The 23,296-nt window shown below is 41.3% G+C and overlaps 1 protein-coding gene across 1 annotated transcript in view; it reads left to right on the forward strand.

The window, feature by feature from the left end:
* The window catches only part of LOC306799988 (sodium channel protein type 5 subunit alpha-like), a 210,369-nt gene that overhangs the window by 141,844 nt on the left and 45,229 nt on the right, over positions 1–23,296 (forward strand). Inside the window, 2 exon segments of the mRNA XM_079301701.1 lie at positions 10,828–10,986; positions 17,682–17,802. Of these exon segments, the coding sequence (XP_079157827.1) occupies positions 10,828–10,986; positions 17,682–17,802 (280 nt within the window).

Genomic DNA, 23,296 nt, shown 5'->3' on the forward strand with positions numbered 1-23,296 from the left:
CTTTGCCAGGATGTATCTTCCTCTTCCTGCATGTGGATTTTGGTGCAAGAACTTGGAAGAGGTCACAGGAGATGCATAAAAAGGGATACTGGGGATGAATGCCTCTGCAGTGCATAGCTAGTAAACCTAGAGAAATCTTACACACCCTTTACACATTCTCTGCCAGCTGAAGATCCCAGACCAGTTACCCTGTGCTTCCATCAGTCTGACTTGTCCAGTCTAAAAGGGAGAGGCTAAAGGGATGCTGGTCTCAGGCAGAACCTGAATTATTGATAAATGAAGTTATTGATCCCAATAGGCTGTTTTATTAAGAATCATCTCAGCTTACAGCTCCTGTACCAATGCTGGGCTCTTCCCAGAAAGTCACAAAACTACTCTAGAATAACCCATTGTGGCAGTGAGAAATGGGCCCCAGAGCGTTGGACATGGCAGCTTGAAATTTCAGATGATGAGAAAACCTTCTGTGACTGCACCTTTCCCTCTGACTAATAGAAATGTCTAAGTTTAAATTTCAGCTGCCATTTCTGTTATCAAAGCTTGCACTGGCAGCAGCTGTCCTCCTGAAAGCTGCCAATTTGTGGCACTGTCACTGAGAGGGTTCTGAAGGAGGGAGCCCACCTGATGGCTCCCAAATCTCCTTTGATTACTGAGATGCAAGTGAGATGCTCTGCCAGCTCGGAGAGCCAGGGGACATGTACCTGTAGCCTGCACATCCCACAGTGAAAGGATCCAAAAGAAAAGCAGAACAATGAAAGTCAGCACAGGTGCAAGAAACAAGGAGTGAGGCTGAGAAAGAACCGCCTTGAGCTGAATTAATTTGTCACTGCTGTGTGATATGTGTGTTGCTGCTGGTCACTGCAGCAGTTTAGTTTGTGTCTTTATCTAATCCTTTCTCCTTGACCTGTTGATAGTGCTGGGGAAGTCTCTCCCTCTCAGTCCACAGGGTTTCTTAAGGATTTAATTATTTTAGCCTCATAATGAGAAAAATAATAACTATCTTTAAATTTTTTTTCCCTGTCTTTGACATGTAAAATATGGGTTTTCCCAGCAGGAAAACAGCTCCCAATACTCAGCAGCAACCACATTAATTTACTGCTGCATCTTCTCAAGGTTCATTTGGGTTCTCATTTTGGCTTCCTAGCTGATCAAAATGTGGAAGTTACCACCTTGAGCCTCCACAGAGTGTCTTGTAATTGCTTTATGGCCATCTTTTCATATGTGGCACCACCTTTCAGTCTCCTGAAGAAGTAAGAAATAGATTATGGGGACAGCAAGGTGATGGGACAATTAAGTGGATACAGTCCAGTCCAACTAATGTAATGGATTCTACAACAACTTACCTGTAATTTAGCTGTAGTGAGGGTTTCAGACATCAGAGGGGTTTGTACTATTTGCATTAGATATCTAAGTGAAAAGCTTTTATCTTCAATAATTTCTGCATTAGTTTTACTTCCCTTTCAAGTGGCCCACAGCTGTAGCCCAGAAGATTGTGTGCCTTTTTCACAGTGACATTACTTTTTGATTCAGAGGAATCCTGTGATAAATGGATGGAAAGGAGGTTCCAGATGAGTAATTCTGGGTGTCCTAATCAGCCCCCAAAGTACAATATCCTGCATTTACAGTTAACTCTATCTTGTACCTATTACCACAGTCTCAATGGGGTTCAGATTTTTGGGCTCACTGCCTGGATCCTTTTGTTCATTCATGAGTTCCTACAGGCAGGAAATTTTAATACTACCACCTAAGGAAATGGCTCTACCCTTTCCTTGTTATTTGAGTCAGTCCAGCAGGGTTGTTACATCTTTCTGCCCTTCCTTAAACTGAGTTCTTACATGTGTTGCCTTACTCAAACCTCTTGTTTATGGCCACCCAGCATGCCACTGAGGAGAAAACCCCTGCTGCAGTGCCAGTGGCTCTGTGGCTCATGGCCACCTCTCAGACTGAGCCCCTCTGCAGTGACGGAAAGCCAATTTTCTGCAGAGATCACACCTTAGTGCCTTCACTTGCAGGGCTGTGCCCAGCCAGCAGCACTTGCCTGCTTGTCTCCAGAAGATGCCATTATTGATTTGTTCTGATGGAGTGGCTAATTGGGTCATGCAGAAAGTGCTGCCTGCAGCTGCCAGGACCCAGCACTTCCACCCCAGCCTGGGCTGCAGGCACTCCCACCCCAGCACCCATCACTTGCTGTGCTCTCAGTTCCCCCACAGCCACTTTGTGCCATCCCAAAAAGGTCTGGCCCATTCTCTTGCTTCAGGCTCACCCCTGCCTCCAGGAATTCTTAAACTCTGTTGTGTCTCCTGGGGCTCACCTTTCCCTGACCTGGCAGGGAATATTGCCTGCAGGACTGTGTTTTTCACAGTTTCCCACCTGCACAGCTCCACTCCTCAGTGGGATTTTCCCAGACCACTCTGGGCACAGCAGCAGCTCTGCTGTCATTTTTGGGATGTTTGGGTCTGCACAGAGGACCCAAGGGCTGGTCATCACCTGGATTTTGCACACTGGGTGGGTGTTCTTTGCTCCAGAGCACACTTTGCTCTCTCAATCATACTTTTTCTTTTCTAATTGACAGTTCTCCCCCCTTGTATACCCTTGTCTGGACTTCACCAAACACATTTCCCAGAGAAAACAGGTTTCCAGCTGTAGATGAATAAGAGTATTTCCCTCTGTACACATCAAAGATAGAGCTGGCTGCCCCCCCAGTCTCTATTCCATTAGTGCAGTCTCTATATTGCCCTGAACTGGATCAAAACTCCAAGTTTTTATTCTCTTCTTCCCCTTACAAGTTTCAGAACTATTAACTCATTTCATTTAACAAGGTGAAACTGTTTCTGATGGCCTTTTTTCTGAGTTTTTACATAAGGGATTCGTAATTTTGAGGTCGGAGAGGACACTTAAAATATGATGGTTTTGCTTTCTCAAAGCACTGAGTCAAGGACTACAGCTAATTTTTGCAGAGAGCCTGTAAGTTTATTTTTGCTATGATAGATCATTTGTAAGATGAGAAAAAAAAAAAAAAAAAAGATTGAAATTTCTCAGGTAACAGAAAGTTCACCATCTGCATGCAGACCCACATCTGTTTCCTTTGTATACAGAGGAAATTTTATTGTACAATTCCTGCTCATTACAAACCTGCTTCTAAACCTGAAAGGATTCTGAAAAAGTCAATGGAATTAATCCAAGTTGATATAAGTGTAGCTGAAATTATTGAAAATTGCTATGAAAATGTCAGTGCCCAAAGATTTTGTTATAAAATTGTTTGTGACAATATCTTATGCTCCTAATAATTCTAACACCTATAAATCAGAGATACCATGAAGCCATGTGTTTATTTGACAGTGTGCAGTAATTTCAGCCTTTTACTGCAGGAAATATACTTTGCTGTCAGGAACTCTAAAGCCCTTTTCAAATAGTATTTATATTCTCTCTGTTTGCAGTTTCAGTCTGTGGGATACGTTCTCTCTGAGTGTAACTGGATAAAATACCACTGAATCCTGTTGATGACTCCCCAGTTCTCACTGGGAGGAGACTGAGCCCACTGGTGTGCATGCATGCTGCACACTACAAATCTCACAGCATCCTTCTTGTCATCTTTATTTGGGCCAATATTTTTCTGATCATTAAGTAAGATAGCAGGGAGGTTTCATTGTTATTCTGTACATAGTTTGCCTGGATTTATCACTTTATAAGCCATATGTTCTGCTTTGTGTTGCTTGAAAACTGCATAGAACTCAATTATTAGCTAATTATTTTTGGCAACAAAAGAGAACATTTCTGGATTTATTGTCTTCAGAAAAATAGCAGCAAGGGTGTTAGAAAAAACAAACAGGAATGTAAATCCCAGCAGCAGATTTAGAGCACCTATATCCTCATCTTGGTTTCTACGTGTGGAAAGAGGCTTGTGTTTATTTTGGGGCAGAAACTCCCGTGTCAGATCTCTGCTGACGTGACTGGAGCATCCACACCACAAACAGAGGTTTTAGGGTGCTTATTCATTTCTCAGAGGCAGGGAAACATATTTGCCCACAGCACAACACCTAAGGTGCATGAAACACAGGGAGCTGATGGAGGAGAGAAAGGAAGGAGGGGGAAAGCCAGGCTGGCATTGAAAGAGCTGATACCAGGCACAGCAGAGTTGACAACATTCGTTTGGACAAGTGCCTGGGCTGCACATCACTCACAGCTTGCTGGATGCCATTTCCCAGTGTCCATATCCCTCCCTGGAGCAAAAGGCTGACCAGAAATGAACAATTTCTCACTGTTTCTCCCTTTGGTAGAAAAAATTGCCCATACTTAGCATTTTGGACAAAAAGAGCAGCAGCCAACCCCAACAGTTCCCGTGCCACGTGAGGCAGTGGCTGTCTGTGTTGGAGGGGTGAAACTGCTCCCATTAATTACACTCCAAAATAACTCTTCAAATAATGGTTATTTTGTTGCTGTGGCCCCTAATAATATGAAACTTTCCTAATGATCAAAATATTACCATCTTAATTGGGTGAAAGGTTCTGGGTTATTTCAGGCACTTGCACTGACTGCACTCCAAGGCAAATTTCCAAAATTTAAACTTCCATCAGAGAAGCCCATTAGTTTGAGTTTTTCATATTATACTGTGGAGAGATACCAATTACCAAAAGAAACATAAAGTAGATTGTGATTAAACTTCAAAATGCAATTTAGCAGAAGGTATTAGCTTGAACTCTGAACAATGAACACTTATGAAACGCTTTCACTGCCTATTTAAGCCTATTGAATTGATAACAGGATAAATTAACTTTGGCAGCCCATCTTTCTGCCAAGTTCTCCCTCTCAGACAAGTTTTAAGAGTCAACCCTTGGAATAATGAATTTCTGTTTTATTATGGTCAGCGTGGTAAAGGATCTAGGGCCAGGAAGGCAGAAGCCATTAAAAAAAAAAAAAAAAAAACATGCCTTGCTCCTCTGCAGCCAGAGTTCAAAGGCTTAAAATATTCTGGATTAATCCAAGAAGGAGCTCTGCTGAACTGCAGTTTCTGAGGGATGATATCTGGCAAAGCATCCAGCACTCATGAAGAGACCAGCAGATAGAGGCTGTGATGAGATTTATGTGGAAAAATTTTAAGTTCATCTTTATTCAAAATGGAAGAAAATACCAGGTCAGGCTGGTTCCAGGGGAGTTTTTTGCTGTTAACATCCTTTGCTAAGCAGCTGTGGTTTCTGGCCAGCCCTAGTCTTAGATATCCTGAATTGTAATGGCCAGATTCTGTTAATTTTGTCCAGCTAAGTACTCACAGGTACATTATTTTTCTAGAGCAGATAATGGATTTTTCTTAAAAATACCCTGTGACTTTTTGGGGGGAAATGTCCCTTAACTCTGGCAGGTGACAGCCCACAGGGAAAATCACCTGAGATCTACAGATATCCAGATTGGGAGCATCATCTACCCAGGGACTGGGAAACAAACTCCTCTTTCTGAACTCAGAGAATATTGTGTTTAATCTGCTTTGCCCACTTGGCTCTTATGCATGTTTTAGTGATTGGGATTTTTATAAATGTGGTTCCTATAAAGGCTGAGTCATCAAGAAAGTGAAAAAAAAAATATGGATTCACAGAGCAAGCACCTTCTAATTCTCATGTTTTACTGCTCCCTTTGCACCATTTTGTTTCTGGCTTTTGCATAGATGGATGACAAGAGAAATGACAGGGAGGGTGGATAAATGCTGAAAAATCAGTGTTCTAAGCTGTGATGTCTGGCTGCTCCTGCTGAAGTGGAATGATGGACCAAGTGACATGGGATGGAGAGGGAGCATCACCAGCCTCAAATAATCAGGTTTAGGCTTTCTGACTTTGTCCCCTCTGTGAGGAATTTGCAGATCTTAAATGATACATGCGTGTGTCAGTCTTAAGGTAGAACTTGACACACTTTGCATTGGTACTGCAAATGTTGTAGTCTGCCAATAAAATGCTCTTGTAAGTGAACACAGTGTAGCACAAGCCCCTTTTGTGTCTCAGCTATAATCCTAGTGCTGTGGCAAGGTGTTGCTCCAGGTTTTCCTGTGATTTCCCATTAAACTGAGTAGTGGCAACTCTGCATTACAGAAGCAATTCTTCAAAGCAGGTTAGAGAGATTTTTAAATGTGAACATTTAAAATTGACAGCTGCACTCCAGTCGTCTGTTATTCCTAGCAGAATAAGTGATGCTAATCTTCCCCTTCTCATATTGAGGAAGTAAGGGAATATTCCTGATATATTTGATGATATTTCTTCATGCAGAAAGATAAATCCACTGATTCTGTTGGTGCTACAAGGATTTACATTTATTTGTGAATGAGAAGAACCAGGATCATAAATGTTCTGTTCTGCTAATAAGAACCAATGATTCATTTCTCTGGTTTGTGGTTATTTCTCTCCAGTTTCAGCTCAGATTTTTCAAGGCTTTTCAGAAAGACTGAATTCAGCATATCTGAGAGTTGTCAGCCTGAGCAGCTCTGCAGACTGCAGTCTCCTGTTTACTTTACACACTAAGCAAGTGCCATCAAGGCAGCAATGCAAGCTCACCGTCTTTCAGCAGCTCTGCAATCTGCTTGCTTCTCCACTTATGTAGAGGTAGTATATAAACAGCTCAGTTTTCACCATCATTTACTTGTTGGCTTCTTTGCAGAGGAAGGGTGCCAGTTACTAGATGCAAACTGTTGCTGAGAAAGGATGCCAATTGCTACCAGGCACGGCAATTTTGTGAGATCCATGGTTGTCTGCAAGGAGGAACACAAACATCAACAATCACTTTACAGAGTAAACAGCCCTCTTGTAGCAATGCCTGTCACACTGCTGAGCTGGGTTTACTACACATAAAAAGCTCTCCTGTTATGATATCCAAAATTTGGGTATGGGGAACTTTGCAGGTTAAAATATGTTGTCTGTTAAAGGAGCTGGATTTCTTGAGGAGACTCATGTCATAGCTCATTAATGAATGGCTAAAGCAGAGATTCTCTGTTGTCAGCATCCTGCTGCTCCTCTGATGGGCAGCATCCCATGGTAAAAGAGGATCATTCTGGCATGGCCCAGAATGTGCAGGCATGTGTTGGGGGGAACCAGGACAAACCTCCACTCCTGAGTCTGTACCTGGAAATGTCCTGAACAGCTCCTTCCTGGAATGTGACTGCAGAACTCTCATTCCAGGAATGTGACTGCAGAACTCAGACACCCCTGAATTCCTGTTCCAGTTGTCAAAGAGGCAGCTGGATGCATGAGCATGGTGGGGAGTGGAGAACATATATGGTATCAAAGCTTCCATCCTTCATTGCATTGTGACTGAGTAAAAGGCAGTTTGCATTTGCACTGTCTCACTAGAGACAGTGAAAACCCTCATCATTCTCATAAAATATTAAAATAAATAACTTCATCCATCTGCATCATTTTTGTTTTCTGTCTCTGCAGTGACAATGGCAAGGGAGGACAGTCCCAGAGCCAATTCCCATTTCTTTCCTCCCCACCTGCTTGGGACAGGAAGCTTCTTGCTATCAAAGGATTTGCACATGTTTCTCACAACAGCCACAGCCAGGGAATCAGGGAACAAAGGTCACAAGTTAGGGTCACGATCTAGGGAGTGAGGGAAGCATCAGGAGAAGCCATTTGAACCGATCACCATCCGAAAAGCAAGTCCTGGGATCCTCTTTCTAAATTTGTTTGGACAGAATGGAAAAAATGACATTTCCATGGGGAAGGAATAAAGTGAATCCATGCTGATGACAGGTATTTGCCTTGTTTTGCCAGCAGCAAGTCTTCTTTCCAGAGGAGCGGCATTTGCACTAATCCCTGTTAGAGCCTGGAACAATTAGCCAATCTGAGCTTTACAGAGACACAACGCAGCGTGGAGCCTTTGCATTTATTTGTGTCAGCAAGCAAGTATGTGGGTCTGTGCACCAGCACTCTTGAGATGTCACCCAGATTATGCTCTGTTTCCAATCTGGTAGCTGTGACTGGCCTGCAGCATGAGAGGGACAACACTGTCCACCCTCCTCCCTGTGCTAATCACTGCTATGTGTTGGCACATCACCTCTTTTTAGGGCCCGTGTCAGAGCAGAGCTGAGCAAACTTTTGGTCTATGCTGAGGTCAGTCCTGGGCTCCCAACCCTCTCAAAGTTTTAGTGCCATTCAATGTTTCTACTTTACAAATGAAGAAAGCAACTGAATTGATAAATATTAACATAATGTGTATTGCCTTGGCAATGTGGCACTTTATACAAAAATTAAAAATAAATTATGTTAACCACCCACAGTGGGAAGCTGCACAGGAGATAGACCTGCTGCCATTGCTGCCAGAAGAACAAATCATCTGGAATCAGGACAAAAGCAAACAGCCCAAAGTTGAACATAAACCAAAGGCACCTTAAGTGAGACTGTCTCATCTCAAGAGAATGGTTCACCTGGGCCATCACTGGTTGCTTGCAAAAACTCAGTTGATTCCCTAACATTCCTTCTTGGATCATTCTACACAACCAGATTCTTTGGAACAGTCTATTTCTTTTACTAATTTTTTCCCAGCTTATAAATTTAGAGGACAAGTCTGAAAACACATGTTGGTGAACCAAATCATTGTCTGAGCACATGTGCATGATGCCCCCATTGAATATTTTGCCAGGGTATATTTCACCAGTTTTAATTAATGTTAACTCATTGGATACTTGGTAGAAGTGTGATTTCTGGAAGAAGCCAAGTCTACATTTCCTGGAGTTTAGTCTGTAGGAAAGCATTGCTAAATTCTGGTACCACACAGAGGGATGAAGAAATAGAGAATTGGTGTAAGTTTGGCATTTGACTCTAGCTGAATACAATAATTTGCTTAACAATTAGAATCTTCATCAGATCAGCTGAGTTACAGAGTCTGTCCTTTTACAGTGAGCAGTTTCTAATGAATCTGAGTGCTCAACCTTTCTGCATAAATGAACTTGAGATGTCACCTCAGATTGTGCTGCACTTTCAACATGAAACAATTGTTTCTGTTGTTCCAGTGCTATAACCAATATCATGCCATTAAAATTACTTGGTACTAAGTTGTATGCACATTGCATTAAAAAAAAGGACATTTTATGGCTGAGTGCCTTAGTTGTGTGTACTGGGCCTTCCATATTGGCTTCTCTCCTGAATATTACACTATTTCCAAAGACAAAGCTTGCTGAAAAGTCTTTAAAAGTGCTATTTTTTGTCAGAGACATAGCAGTAACTCAGTGATTATTTGCCTATGAAAATCAGTGATAATGTGTGACTAGAAATTGTATGTAGTACCCTCCTATGCAGAGAGTATAGGTTTGGACATGAATAATTTGATTTATTAAAGTTAGAATATATTTTAGACCACATGCCCTCGAAGCAGGAAACAAGTAATTTGATTTTAAATTAATTTCCCAGAAACACACAACAACATTTGAAAAGTCTGGTACAAACCTGGCAGTCCAAAAGTATTTATACAGAGAGCAATTTGCTTAACCAACTGCTTCCTTTGTGTCACTTGGTCTTTCAGATAGTTGCATTTGGAATAAAGTGTTTTTCTGCTCTGGGTACCTCTTGAGAGACTTCCTGTGGTGATGTGGCTTTAAAACTGAGGCAGGTAGTCTGGGGCTCCCTGGGGAAGAGAAATTTGCTTAATACCCGAATAACACTGAATGTCAGTCAAGCCAAGGGAAAGAAAAAAAAAAAAAAAAAAAAAAAAAAAAAAAAAGCTGGACAAATGAAAGATAAATAGGTTTAAATAATTACTATTGAAATCCAGTTATGCTTGTAATTTTTTTCTCAGCATGGAAGTCCCTCTGTAAGCAATTCAACACAACCTTTTGAATCTGACTGGAATTTTATTAATATTTTAGCAGCTGCGTTAGCAATGGCACAAACAGTGCTAGTGCTGCGAGGAGCTGTGGAGTTTTCAGAGAAATCCCCACCCTAGGTGGATCAATAAAGCCACACAAAGGGGATACCTGGGCCTCCAGAGGGAGGGACCAACCCTGCAAACATCCTTTACTCTGCCATTAGTTCTGGGAGAACTTCTGGGAGCTCAGCAGCAATAATCACCACCCCGGGAAGAAGCAGCTGGATTTAATGGCACCACGCAAACCCAGCAAGCACTGGGTCTAGTCAAATGTGTTTACTGAGAGAAGAAATTATTGCTGTGCTTCCAGAGTCCATCCCCTTTCAGGGAAGTGCTTCAGAGTGTGCTTTCCTTTCAGCCTGTGGTTGACCCCCTGTGCTTCAGTGGGTGCAAAGTAGCCTTAAGTGTTTTCTGAATAGGAGCCTCATACATTTGCGTGTTCACCTGCAGTTTTTCCATATCTATTTTCAGATAGCTCTTATCTTTTCCAGTGAACTTTGCATTTTTTCCCCCCTTCAGCGTGAATCTTTTCTTCTCTGGGTGTGGGCATTTTTCAAGCAGACTCCTAGAACAATGTTGGGCTTTGCCCTGGTGCCTTTTTCCAGCTTTTACATTGAGTGTCACCACCTGATTGGGAATTTTCAGAGCACACCCCTTGGTTATTTGACAGCCACCTCTCTCTGCGCCTCAGGTCACTGGAGGAAGTTTGTGTCTCAAAACCAGGCTCAAAATGGAGATGGCAAGAGAATTTCCTCCCACCTCAACAACAGCTCAGAAAAAAACTGGTCTGTTTGAATGTCCATTTTCTACAGGCAGATATCTTGGCATATCCAAGTTGCTAAAGCTCAAAATTTGCAACATAAACTTGTGTTATCTCATTTCTTGCCATTGTCCTTAAGATGAGGATAGTCCAGGCTGTTTTCTCTTCTAGCTGGAGAGTTCTCCTTAGGAAATAAGCATGCTACCAAAGAAAAAGAAAATAAACCCACCTAGGATTATTTCCAGCAGGAAAAGCAGCTGCAGCTGAGGGGGCAGCGATGCCAAAGCCCAGGAGTCCGGAGTCAGAACTCTGAGATTTATGAAGAGTTAAGTGAGTTGCACGTGGATAAGCAGTTGAAGGCTGAGCCACCACCTCCAGTAGGGCAAAAAGAGGTAACACAAACAACTTTCCTACCTGAAACTGCATGAAATTCATTGCACCAGCTCTGTAGTGCATGCCACTGGTTTATGTGGGGTTTATGGCTTGTAAAAATATGTGTTTGTCAAGGGGTAGGAAAGCAATTGTGTGTGATAGGTATTACAGTCTTAGTAAAGGAGAGGATTTTGTCAATAGAAAATAATTAGAAAGCTTGGAAAACTTGCATTATAAATTAAGATGGAATTGTAAGAGGCTTTTGGGAAAAAGAACCAACCACTGTCTCATTTTAGAAGAAAACCTGTGTGATTTCCCACTGAAAAGCAGCTCTAGGAATGGCATCTGCTGACTTGGCAGACCTGAATATTAAGTTCACTGGAGGGCATCTGCTCTCTGTCACAGATTAACAATTCTTTTCCTGTTAACACACACCCAAGAAAGGTGTGACAATTGAAGTAGCTGATGTGAAGGTACTAATTAAAGAGCAAGCCTTGGTATTACTCAGTTGATTTGGCCAAAATCCGGCTCATTAATTGTTTCTTGATGTGTACACACTGACATTTATTTTCAAGCTGCAGGATTATGTTGTCCTTATAAACATAAATATCAAAAATAATGTGCTTGTACTGTACACTGAGTGACTCCAGGCTGTGTAATTACCTGTGTCCTCCTTGCTGGCTTGTTGGGGGTTTTTCCCCTTCAGATTTAGAATTTTATTGATATAACATTATCTCTATTATTAGAGAATGATGGATTCTTTTCCAGTCATGAAATAGAGGTTTGGGATGTCCTGGGAGTTTGGAGAACTCCATGGCTGCTGGAGATTGGAAGCTAGGATGGATGTATGGGACAAAAAATTAATTAAAGGGAAAGGATGGCACAGTATTCACATACAACACACCCTTCCCAGTTCTGCTATAAAACTTCTGGCAAGTTTGTGCCCAGCAGGAACAATCCCATGGAGAAATCTTGACAGGACAACAGGAAACAGACCCATGCCAGACCAGGGCTCTTTTTCTCCAAGCCTGCTGATTCATATTGTCATATGGGGTGGAATTTATTGAATTAAATGTAGAAATTCTGCAATCTGAACTTGTCATCTGAGGCTTCTGTATAGACAATGTAGGCAGGTAAATGTGTCTCCAGCTGAAATCAGCATTTACATTAGGTCAGATCTTATAAAAGTGCCTATTTCTCTTCATTAACTATAAAGGGAGCACTTAGGTTGCACATTTAGGTGAGATAAATTCCACTCACAGGAATCAGAAATCCTCCAGCCATGAAGCATTTCTTTAAAGGGCAATCCTTGACAGAGTACTTATTGGCATATTCATCTTCAGAAAGAAAACATACTGAATTTAGAGGAAGGATACTCAAATATTTGATATCCTGATCTCAGGAAAAAAAGGGTATATTTAGCAAAGAAACACAAAACTTTCAAACAATGTAAAGAAGCATTATAACTAGGAGGAATGAGAAGACCATGCCAGGCATTTTTCTCTCAGGGGATTAGGTATCCTTCATGTTTAAATATCTTTTCAATACAAATGAACCCTGTGATCCTAACAGGGGAGGCCAGAAAACCATATCCTTCTTTAGTGCTATAACAAAATGTCATGATAAGTCAGGAACATTCTAGCCTCGATATATTCAGCAACATCGTGATAAAGAAATAATCCCCATTTCCTCCCTCAACTTTCAAAGGCTCCTGAGACACAAATGCCACCTCTCCATAGCAGAGCATAACTGATTCTATTTGCAGCTGCCTATAAAGAGGTGGAGGCACATGGCAATAATCCAGGGATGACTTTAAATCAAGCGGAAGTTCACACGAGGCTATGAATGCCAACACAAAAGAGCAAAGCCTCAGGGATGGTATTTTGGAAGGGCAGATCCCGTGTGGACATGGCATACTCACAATCCCCCCGTGCAGAAGGGATCTTTGTGCCAGCACACACAAGGACATGCTCGTCATATTTTTGATGAATGTCCCAAGAAGTTGCAACTGGCCAAATAAAGCCAACAACTGCAAGGGAGTGACAGATTTGGTATGCCCAAGAGGCAGGGCCTTTAGGGGCTGTCAGTAACAGGAAATGCTGGGTGAGTTCTGAGTAAAACACTGCTGGTGTCAGTAAGCCATATGCTTAAAAATCCATTCTGTATAAATCATCAGAAAGGAACCACAGAAATAAAATCATTGGTGTCATGGGTGGAGAAGACATCAGAGTACAAACTGGTTGCTTTCTCTGACAAAATGCTGACCCATAGACTATTTTGTAAACTTTGTGGAATCTGGCTTTAAATGGATCAGGCAACTTAGATTTCTTCATTTACCAAAAGGAATAATTCACTTGCTAAAAAGAAATATCTCATGGCTTGGTATATTTCTTTAAACACCAGCCTTTTTTCACCATTTTTTCCCCTTTCAAAATGTCATTTCATTTCTTTTACCAGTTTTATCCATCAGTCTCTTTGTATGAATTAATATCTCTTACTTTAACAGACTGTTGCTTGCTTCCTATTGTCTGGGGCTTACCCCCTGAAGTCATGCACCATTGTTCTTTCATTTCATTATTTCTTGTAAATTAATATCTCTGTGCCCTTTATCTCACTTTTTTTTACCTCTTTCTTTGCAACTCCCTCTACTGTTCCTTTTCAGAGTTCGTTTGCCAAGAAGCAAACGAAATATTCCAAATACAACTTCTACAGAACCGTAAAAGAAATAATATCTCACTATCTAGACATGATGCTTTCATATGGTTTTCTACATCATTATATCCCACTGCAAAATCATGTCTAAGTTTTTTTTTAATATTACTCCAGGTTTCCAAAATGCCCATTGAAATTTTCCTATAACTTGCCCATTTGTACTTTTTAAAATCATGTCCCATTTTGCTATATTCTCTCCATGTTTCTTTTCCCTTCTGCTTCCTCGATTTCAATACTCTCTCCAATTTAATATTATCAGCTAACATGAGGATTATATCGGTCAGGACCTCTTCTATATCTTTAGTGAAGATAATGCTGACCCTAATCCCCACAGATTTCCTCCTCTGAAGAGAAAGTTTGTGCTATATTTGGGTCCTTAGAATGGCTTTTCTCTGCACAGCAGTGAGTGAACCCGAGCCAATTACAATTTATTTTGAAAGTAGGCTTTCCTATAACAGACATCCAACTGTTTTCTTAAGGTTTATATATCATGTGTCAATTTGATAGATTAAGGCTCTGATTTTCAGAGGTGAGGCAGAGAAGGGAGGGAAGAGGGCTAAGCCTTGAGCAAACATCAACTTTCGATGAGATTTCAGCGTCTCACTGCTAAAGGCATTTTGAAAAACGCTTTCAGATCAATTTGCTGCTGTTACAGGCACAAGCAGTGGGTGTGGAAGCCCTGACCAGGTACTTAAAACAGACACTCCACCAACAAACACGTTCAGAACTGCCTTCTGCAACATGAATTTGTGCACCAGGGAGATCTTCCAAAGGGGTCTCTGATAGACCCTGTTGCCTCTGCCTGGCAAATTCTTCCACTCACCTATTCCAAGAAAGAAGAAGGAGATTCTGTATTTGTCCTTTTTGCCTTCTTTTGACCTCTCTTCACCCTGTTTGTGCAGAGTTCTCTTAGCACACAGGAGAACCACCTCACTGCTTTTATGTCTATGACATTTCACCCCGAGTAAGCACTCTCCTTTTCTCCTCTCCATCTTTATTTAATTTACTTTAATCACAGGCTACAGCAAGTGTTCAGTGATCTGTGATTCCCATGATTATTCCCTTTTGCTCCTCTCTCAGCTCAGTGCTGTGTTTACTTATTGCTGCTCTCCTGGGCCATTTCCAGTTTTCTATGAGCATTCACTATTGATTGCTAATGATGTGTTAACTGGGTGTATTGGATCCCTTTATGCTCTGCAGTGTGCCTTGCCTGCATCTACTGGTTTGTATATGTATATATAGGCTTTCTAGATATTTCTCTACTTATATTTATATTAATTCTAACAGGCTCTCCCCCTTCTTGTTATTGATCTCCTTGTTGGATGATTTTAAGAAGTGTTTATTTTCTTAGACAACTGAATTTTGATTATCTACATTCCCCTCATCAATTGCTCTTGTGTCCCTGACTCTTCCCTGAGTTCATGAAAATCTTTTTAATCCCTTTAATCTTTCTGGCAAAGAGTAACCTTTGCTTCCTTCCCAGAATCATTCCTAATCTTTTCCTTCTCTCTCATATGTCTGGTTCCTTTCTCTAGCCCCTGTTCAGACCCTCAAACGTTAATCTACTGTTTTCTGAAGCCATGTTCATTGTCTCTTCTTCTTTGAAGGCTTTTCAGAAGAAAACCTGTCTGTTTTCCTTGCATGTTCCCCATCTCCCTTAGACACTGATGGATTCTAATATTGCCTGGAAACTGCTCCTGATAAACTAGTCTATGATAATTTCATTGTGTTTTGTTCTGTGAATTTCCTAACCTGTCTCTGCTAAATCCAGCTCTCTAGTTGAAAACGTTATCGAGCTGACATTGCTCTCACAGTTTTCTTTGATTTCTGGCTATTGGTAAGAATTATACCCAACAAAGCTTCTCTTCTCATTGGAACCCCTATTTTCTACATCCTACAGCTGCATATGATTTAGAACTATTTCAGTGATCTCTGTTTTGACATCTTCATAACAGAACACATAATGACTAAATGCATTCCCTAATGAACAGTATCATAAAGTTCTGACTGTGCTAAAATTTGCTATGACTTTTTTTTACCACCATCATGCACTGTTGTGAGTCTGTAGGAAATGGGCTCTATATGACAGCTGCATTCTGAATATGGGTTTTCAGAAGCTTTATCCATATCTTGGACCTGTTCTGTTCTTTCTGTTCTGACTCTCTTTTTAAAAGGTCTCTTCTCAATTGTTTGCAGATCTTTTGAGTAGAGCATTAAAAACCCTAGCCAAGACTATGACCTTCTGGATGCTGCAGCTAATTGCAAACAAGTACCTTCCACCCCCGCTTGCAAGGGCTGCTGGAATGTTCAGTCTTGCCCATTTTACCCCATGTTCAGCATTTCTCTGAATTCAGCTATAAATTTTGCATTGACTGTGGATGCCGGAAAACAGAGGGCCCATTTTCACATTAATAATAAATATATAAAGCTGTGCCTAGTCTCTTACTCCATCACCATCATGCTTATGAAAATAATACTTTATCTGTACGTGCCATCTCTCTTATAACTATCTCACAGGCTGTTTAAAAGCGTGGGTAAGTATTATTGCCCTCATTTTTTAAAATGAAGGCAGTAGTATTGCAAGATAAAGCACAAAAACTTTTAAGTGGGAACTCAGAGAACAGAGTGAACCAGTTCACAACACACCTCTCCTGCTTGGAGCTATTTGTCATTGCCATGACCCATAGAAGATCCCAGCTTTGGCATTGCCCACTTACACCAGAAAATGCTCTAATACATCCAGAGACAAACTGTGAGCAGGACTGGGCAAATATCAGCTCTTGCACTTTAGTGGCCAAATTATTTAGCTTGCAAAATTTACAAGTAAATCAAGTAAAATCTAATTTTGGATTAACACAAAATAGAAATCCTTTATTTTACATAGCAAAATAAAATAGGGGGAATAATTTCCTATTTTTTTTATAAAGTGTTTTCATTCTCTTAAAGGAAAGTTTAACCTGAAATGAAATTTCTTTTTCATATTTGGGTGACTTATTGAATCATGTATTATATGTCCTTTAATCATGAGTTTAGCCTTCAAAACAATTCTTGAAAATAATATATTCCCCAGAATTTTTTTTACCCAGATCTGCTTGAGAGTTCCTGCTCTAAATAGATGAGACAACCAGTGCTCCAGGGAGTGGGAATATTCTTGCCCATTTTGCAGAGGAAGATCTGAGAAATGCTGTGTTTAAACAATGCACCTAAGATGATGGTGTCAAATATTTCAGGCAAGTGGTAGAGCCCTTGAGATGCTTCCAAAAGCCATGTGCCCCTCCTCCTACATCACCTGGAGATCAGAAAGGTGGGAGAGAAAGGCAAGGGGCCGTGTCATGGGGTGAGAACAAGTCAGGCACAGGATGAGAAAAGAGGAATTTCTGCTCCTCTCAGAGGAGAGGCTGTCACCAGGAGCAGAGCATGGTTCTGACTGAGCAGGTGCAGACTTCACCCACAGCTGGGCTGAGGAACCTCAGGAATGACTCCCAAATACAGGAGCCCAAGGCAGGTTATCCAATTCATCCGTCAGCATTTCAGGAGACAGGTCCCACTTCTGACACGCCCCACCCAAAGGCATGAGCCTTCAGGATGTCAAACAGATGAAGCCCATCATTCCAAGGCTCCACCTACCATTAACCAGAGTATCCTGGAGTAGTAGAATGTGTCCCTGCTCATGGCAGGGGGGCTGAACTGGATGACCTTGAATGTCCCTTCCAAGCCAAATCATTCTAAGGTTCTGTCATTAATATTCAGTGGGTGTTCACTCTCTTTCTGTGGTTTGCTTCTCTTTTGTTTCAAAAAGTAAGTTCTAATGTTGAGTTATTTTTGATGGGTCAGCTCTGGCCTCGGGGCTGTCACCCAGGAATGGCATTTTGGGAAGTGCATGGCATTGTCTTTGTGGTGGTGGCTTCAGTGCAGTGTTGGTTAGTGGAATGATAACTCAGCTACTTCCTTCAGGCCGACTGATCAATTTGTTTCCCTCATCTTTGCTCTTGTTGACAACAAGCTTGATGAAATCAGTCTTTCTGAAGGCAGCACAGTGGATTTGACAAATCCTGCAGAGCTGCTGGAGCAGATCCCCGAGTTTGCTGAGGAGCTGATGGAGCCTGAAGATTGCTTCCCTGAAGGTAAGAGCCTGCATGTTCCACTGCAGTGCTGAGGTGAGAAACCTTTTTCTCTTACTGAACATTCTCACCATGTTGCTCTGGTTGCTTGCAGTAGGATTTCACTGGATGCACTTCATTTCTCAGGCATTATAATGCTCCAAACACACACACAGAATCCCTTGTTATCATCAGTCTTTGGATTTCCAAGGTGAGATAAGCCAAGAGCATGCTCTGAAATGCTCTGCAGCTTCTCAAGTCTTAGGCTTTTAAAATCATTATTTGTGCCTTAAAGGGTTGTTTGGTTGGTATTTGTTTGCTTTTAAATTCTGATGTTTGTCATCTGGCCGGTGAAGATTTTTGCTTTCCAATATACATGATCAATTTTGCTAAAGAACTGACCAGATCAGGATGTTTCTGTTGCTTAAATGTATCCTGGCAGTTCATAGAATCTGTCTGGAGGGTTCACAAGTCTTAGGGACTCTCTTCCATTTATTTTAAAGGGTGTCAAGGTTAGCACATCCACTAACTTTCATCTGGTCAGAGAAGTGCTATGTAAAGGGCATTTAACATAATTATATTATATATATACAGATTAGATTAGACTAAATTAAATTAGATAACAATTGTCCACATTTACGTATCTCTTTTAATACTGAAATTCACCATCACTTTATTAATATTATAACACCAACATGCTCCAAAACACTGATTTGAAACCCAGCTACATCAGAAGACCTACGTTAAAATAAATATATAAAGTAAATAACATCCTAAATTGTATCTTCTCAGAATGAGTTCTATTCCAAATATTATTTCAGTCAAATTCTTCATTTTCCTTTAAAGCTGGGTTGGGAAAAATAGGGTTAGCTAAATGTAAGAAGAGTCCCTTGAAAATTCAAGCATTATTATAAACAAAAACAGAGCAGCTCAGATGGGATCAGACAGAGATGATTTGCTGGGTATATGAATGCCCCTGAAGTCAGCAAAAATGTGCATCTCTATATCTGTGAGAAAGATGATTGAATGAGGTAAGGGAGCCCTGCAGGGTTTACAAATGTCCCTAGGATCTAAACATTTTCTTGGCAGCTCTGCTTAAAAGCAGTAGCCAAAAATTAATGCAGTTGACGGAAGAAAGCATGGTGTAACTATTCAGGCCACTGCAATAACATTTAGAAATTAGATCTGGTGTTTTCATTCTTTCACAATATATTTCTTAATGAGGCTAGTGAGCAGCAATTTCTGTTGTGCCCTGCAAAGTGATTATGTTCCAGATGCTTAAACAAGCCAGTGCTGGGAGATCAGTGCTGTTCAGATGCCAGTTTACAAATTCTGAAACTGTGGCTGGCCATGACCACCATCCAGTTTTTAAAAGAAACAAGGCAGACATCACACAACATGTTCCCAGAGCAGCAGCACTCTGTAATTTATCTGTCTTAGAATAAACCTGCCTGAAATTCCACGGTGCAAGAACACCATGGAACCAACCCAGTTTGTCAGATCCTGCTCAGTGCTGCCAGTGGGATGCAGGGTAGCAAGCAGGGCTCCTCTAGATCACTGGCAGTATTTACCCAGCTCTGAAACCTGCTGTTCATTCTGGCAGCAGAGAAATGCAGAAATGAAGGCACTGTGGGCTGAACCCCAAGTTTGCCATGGGTTACATCCACTCAGGTTCTGGCTCCTGCTCCCTTCCTCCTGAGCACCCCTCTTCCTGCATTTTGGTTTTACTCTTAATCTCTCCTAGTTCCTCATCAGTGCCTGTGCAAGTCAAACTGTTTTTCTCCTCTCCCAGGATGCAGCCAGCTGAGCCCTGAGCTCTAATTGGGAACTAAAGGAGATTCTGCTCCCAGCCCCCAGCCCAGTGCATGGCACCCTGGGACACCTGCAGGTGCAGGTGACATCCTCCTCAACACATCTACAACCTTTCAGCTAAATGTGATCACTTTGCTCATGGATTTTGGCAAAAATTCACAAACACCACGTGATTATTCGCTCATAAAATTTCAAGTCAAATTGGCATAAATGGAAAGTCCAAATGGTTCTTACAGCAACAACATTAACATTAAGTTTAATTTATGCTGGGAAACAAAGTGTTTTCCTGTAATCAACTGCTATTAAATATTTCCAATATTTTTGTCCAAACTTAACTAGTGCAATTAAACCTCATGCAGCTGTCACTTCAGTCTAGTTAAAAACCAAGTAAGCCAACAAACAACAGTTTAATTAGCTGAGATGACAAGGCTTTAAACTACTAAAATGAAAATATTGAAGGGCATGCACTGGGCAGGTTTATCTAGTGCTGCTTTTACCGATTTTTTATAAAGAGATAACAACATGTATATATTTGGGAGTACAAAAGTTAATATTTTTGAAAGAAGAATATTATGTGAAAAAGAAGAGTAGGAGAGGAAGGGTTGATTTCTTAACTTCTTCAGCTATCTAAATTCAAACTATGACATTTCTAAGCACATCCAGCATAGGTTATGTCCTGAACAAATATGTTCCAGATTCAGGCCCCTTTTTTTTCAGATAACAAAGGCAACAAAGATAATGCATGTTCTTGAAATAGTTGCTGAAAGTTTGCTGAGGTCACAGTTTTCCGGGAGTTGGGTGACCCAGATAAGCCATAGGTCGTTTTTCTTGGGGAGACTTGTTAATGTGTTATCATCTCAAAATAGCTTTGATTAGGGTCAACAGGGAACATTCTTGGGTCAGGAAATGTGAAGCCAAGGTAGGGTCACAGCCCTGGCAGCTAGCAAGTATTGCTGGGAAAAAACCTGACAGAAATGGAGAGACCATTTCAGGTTGCCAGATGATGGGAAAGGAACATTCATCCAATGCCAGCTATTTGGGTACTTTTCCCTCCAGCTGCCTTGCAACACTCCAGTCCCGTTACCTCCATCGGTATGTGTTCTCTGCAGCAAAATTTACTCCCTGTTTGGGCATTATCCTCTGTGTGTCTCACAGAAGGTCATCCAAAGAGAGCCCTGGTGCCACAACACGCTCCTCTCTCCCAGACCCTAATAGGAGAAAGATTCCACCAAGCCCTTAGGCGTGATTCCCCGGACACTGGCACAGGTTTTGAGGGAATATCACCAGAGGGTCATGCGAGAATGAGCAACCGCGCTCAGCGCGCGGCTGATCGCGGCTCGTGACGCCGAGGACGCCCAGAACATCTCCCCTTGTGACCATCAGTGACCCATTATCGCTCCTGAAACGCCCCAACTTCAGCTGGAAATGCCATGTGCTTAGTGGAGTTGCCTTGATTAGCAGTGGGATCTGTGTGCTGCCCTTCCCGACTGCGGGTTGCGGCTGTTTAGGGGCAAAAAAAAGAGAAGAGAAGGGAAGAAATAGATTATTACATGGAATAAATCTTAACAGGTTTATAAGGACTGTCACTAGATGATTTTCAAAGGTTGAGTAAAACCAAGCCAAGCCCAACAAAATGTGCTCATTGGCATCCTAGGAAAAAAACATGGAACACACCCAAGTTTTAAAGTATCCCTTCCCTGTGGCTGTCAGACCTGAGACACTCTGTGCTTTTCCACCAGGAACGGCATGCTGGCATTATGTTGTATACAATTTTCAGGCATCATAAAACTCTTACAGCCCTATTATGCATTCAGAATTAAATTAACACAGGTTGGACAGGACCTCTAGATTTAAAACTCATCCATCCCCTCACTCAAAGCATGGATGACATCAGTGGTAGGCCAGGCTGCCCACTGCCTTTACTCCAAGGTGTTACACTCCTGTTTGTTGTGATCTCCTAGATGATGTGTTTTGAGGAGAGTAGCAGCAGATAAACAGGAAAAGTTCCTTTGTTAAGCCCTTGGAAGGATGAAAACACCTGGTTGTGGATTTGTCAGATGCCCTCTTGACAGCCCACAGTTGTAGCACACAAGTAAAATCTCAGATCTCCTGATGCATCTCAGGTACCCAAATGCTGGAGATGGTGATTGTAAATCTCTCTTTCACACGAAAACCCAGCTGTGCAGTCACAGAATCATGGAATGGTTCAGGTTGCAAAGGACCTTAAAGGTTTTCCAGCTTGGCATATATAAAAATATATATATAAACCCATTTTATGAATACCTGCCTGCTTGAATACATGCTGAGGAAGCTGTATTTTGTGTCCAACCAAGCAATGCTGTAACCAGTGCTCAAAGCTAAGAAAAATACTGTTTTGTTCTAAAAATGAATGTCCCAATAATTGAGAACTCTTGTGTAAAGGCACTCATAAAATTGCTGTGGTTTGAACACAAGGTACCACTCCTGGTGGACAACAGAATGGAACAAATTAATTTGGGCTCCTGGTTTATTGAGAGAGCCAGCAGCCCAATCCATCCAAAGCTAAATAATAATTTTATGAAAATTTAAATATATATTGGTGTGAACAAGCAATGGATTTGTAAATTCTTTGCTCATAAGCCTAAAATCAGTAGGCTTGACTGTCAGGCATTGAGGAGGAAGGTTTTGCAGTATAACTCAAAAAAAAAGAGAGATTTTTCTTTTCCCAATGCACCAAGGTAATGCAATCAAGTATAAGAGCTCCATGATTAGAGTGCACCAGGCTAGAAAATGTGAATATGGAATGAAAGAAATACTTACACAGAATGCATTTTATATGAAATTCCTTCTCCTTTAAAAAAAAAATATATATATATATATTTTAATCTTCAGTCTGTGATTGTGCTATAGGACACCCTAATGACTGAATGGACTATTTTCCTTGGTCTGAAATACAACCAAAAATATATTAATATAATGGGATATTAATGCATTTGGAAAGGTTTCTTGGTAAATAGGCCTCTGTTTTATGAGAAATTGAATTAAAGGTCCACAGGTCAATTGGAAACAGACATTGTTCTTGGACAGCTGGACCATGAATGCAGCTCAGAACAGTTTCAGAGATTTACCAGTAAATAATTCAACCCATTTGTGGGGGACTTCTTCCAATGTTCTGTGTTCTGATGAGCAGTAATCTACCATCCAAAGGACCATGGTGGAAATGAGTCAGTTTGCTCCCAAAAACGATGCAGCCCAACATGAATTACAGTGACAAAACTAAGACCTGGCAAAGCCACATCTGGTCAGAGTCTTCTGTAGAACCCATTCCCTCCCAGCACTGATTTCAGTGGGATAGCACAAATCTGTTAGGCCAGGCAAGATGAGTAACTGTCATAAGAAATGCCAGAGCTTTTATTCTTGCCATGGCATTGCTGTGATAAAAGGTGTTAATGAATGGTCTCCTTTGTGTGGATGAAAGTGCACCAAAGCTGGCCTTTGCTGACCACCTGCCTCATTACTTAGGATTGCTCAGACCCTCTCAGATCATGCCTTAGACTCATCAAAATTATCTTGATATTTTGATTTCACAGAAATGGGGGAGGGGAAACCAACAAACACTACAGACCAAGGTCAAGTAAACTTTTTCTGTTTGGTTAAGTGAAGTTTCTAATTCAACATATAAGCTTAGGTCAAGATGACCAGAGCAGTAGGCAACCAGTATTAGAGA

The sequence above is a fragment of the Erithacus rubecula genome (genome assembly GCF_903797595.1).
Source record: "Erithacus rubecula genome assembly, chromosome: 3".
Taxonomy (NCBI): Eukaryota; Metazoa; Chordata; class Aves; order Passeriformes; family Muscicapidae; genus Erithacus; species Erithacus rubecula.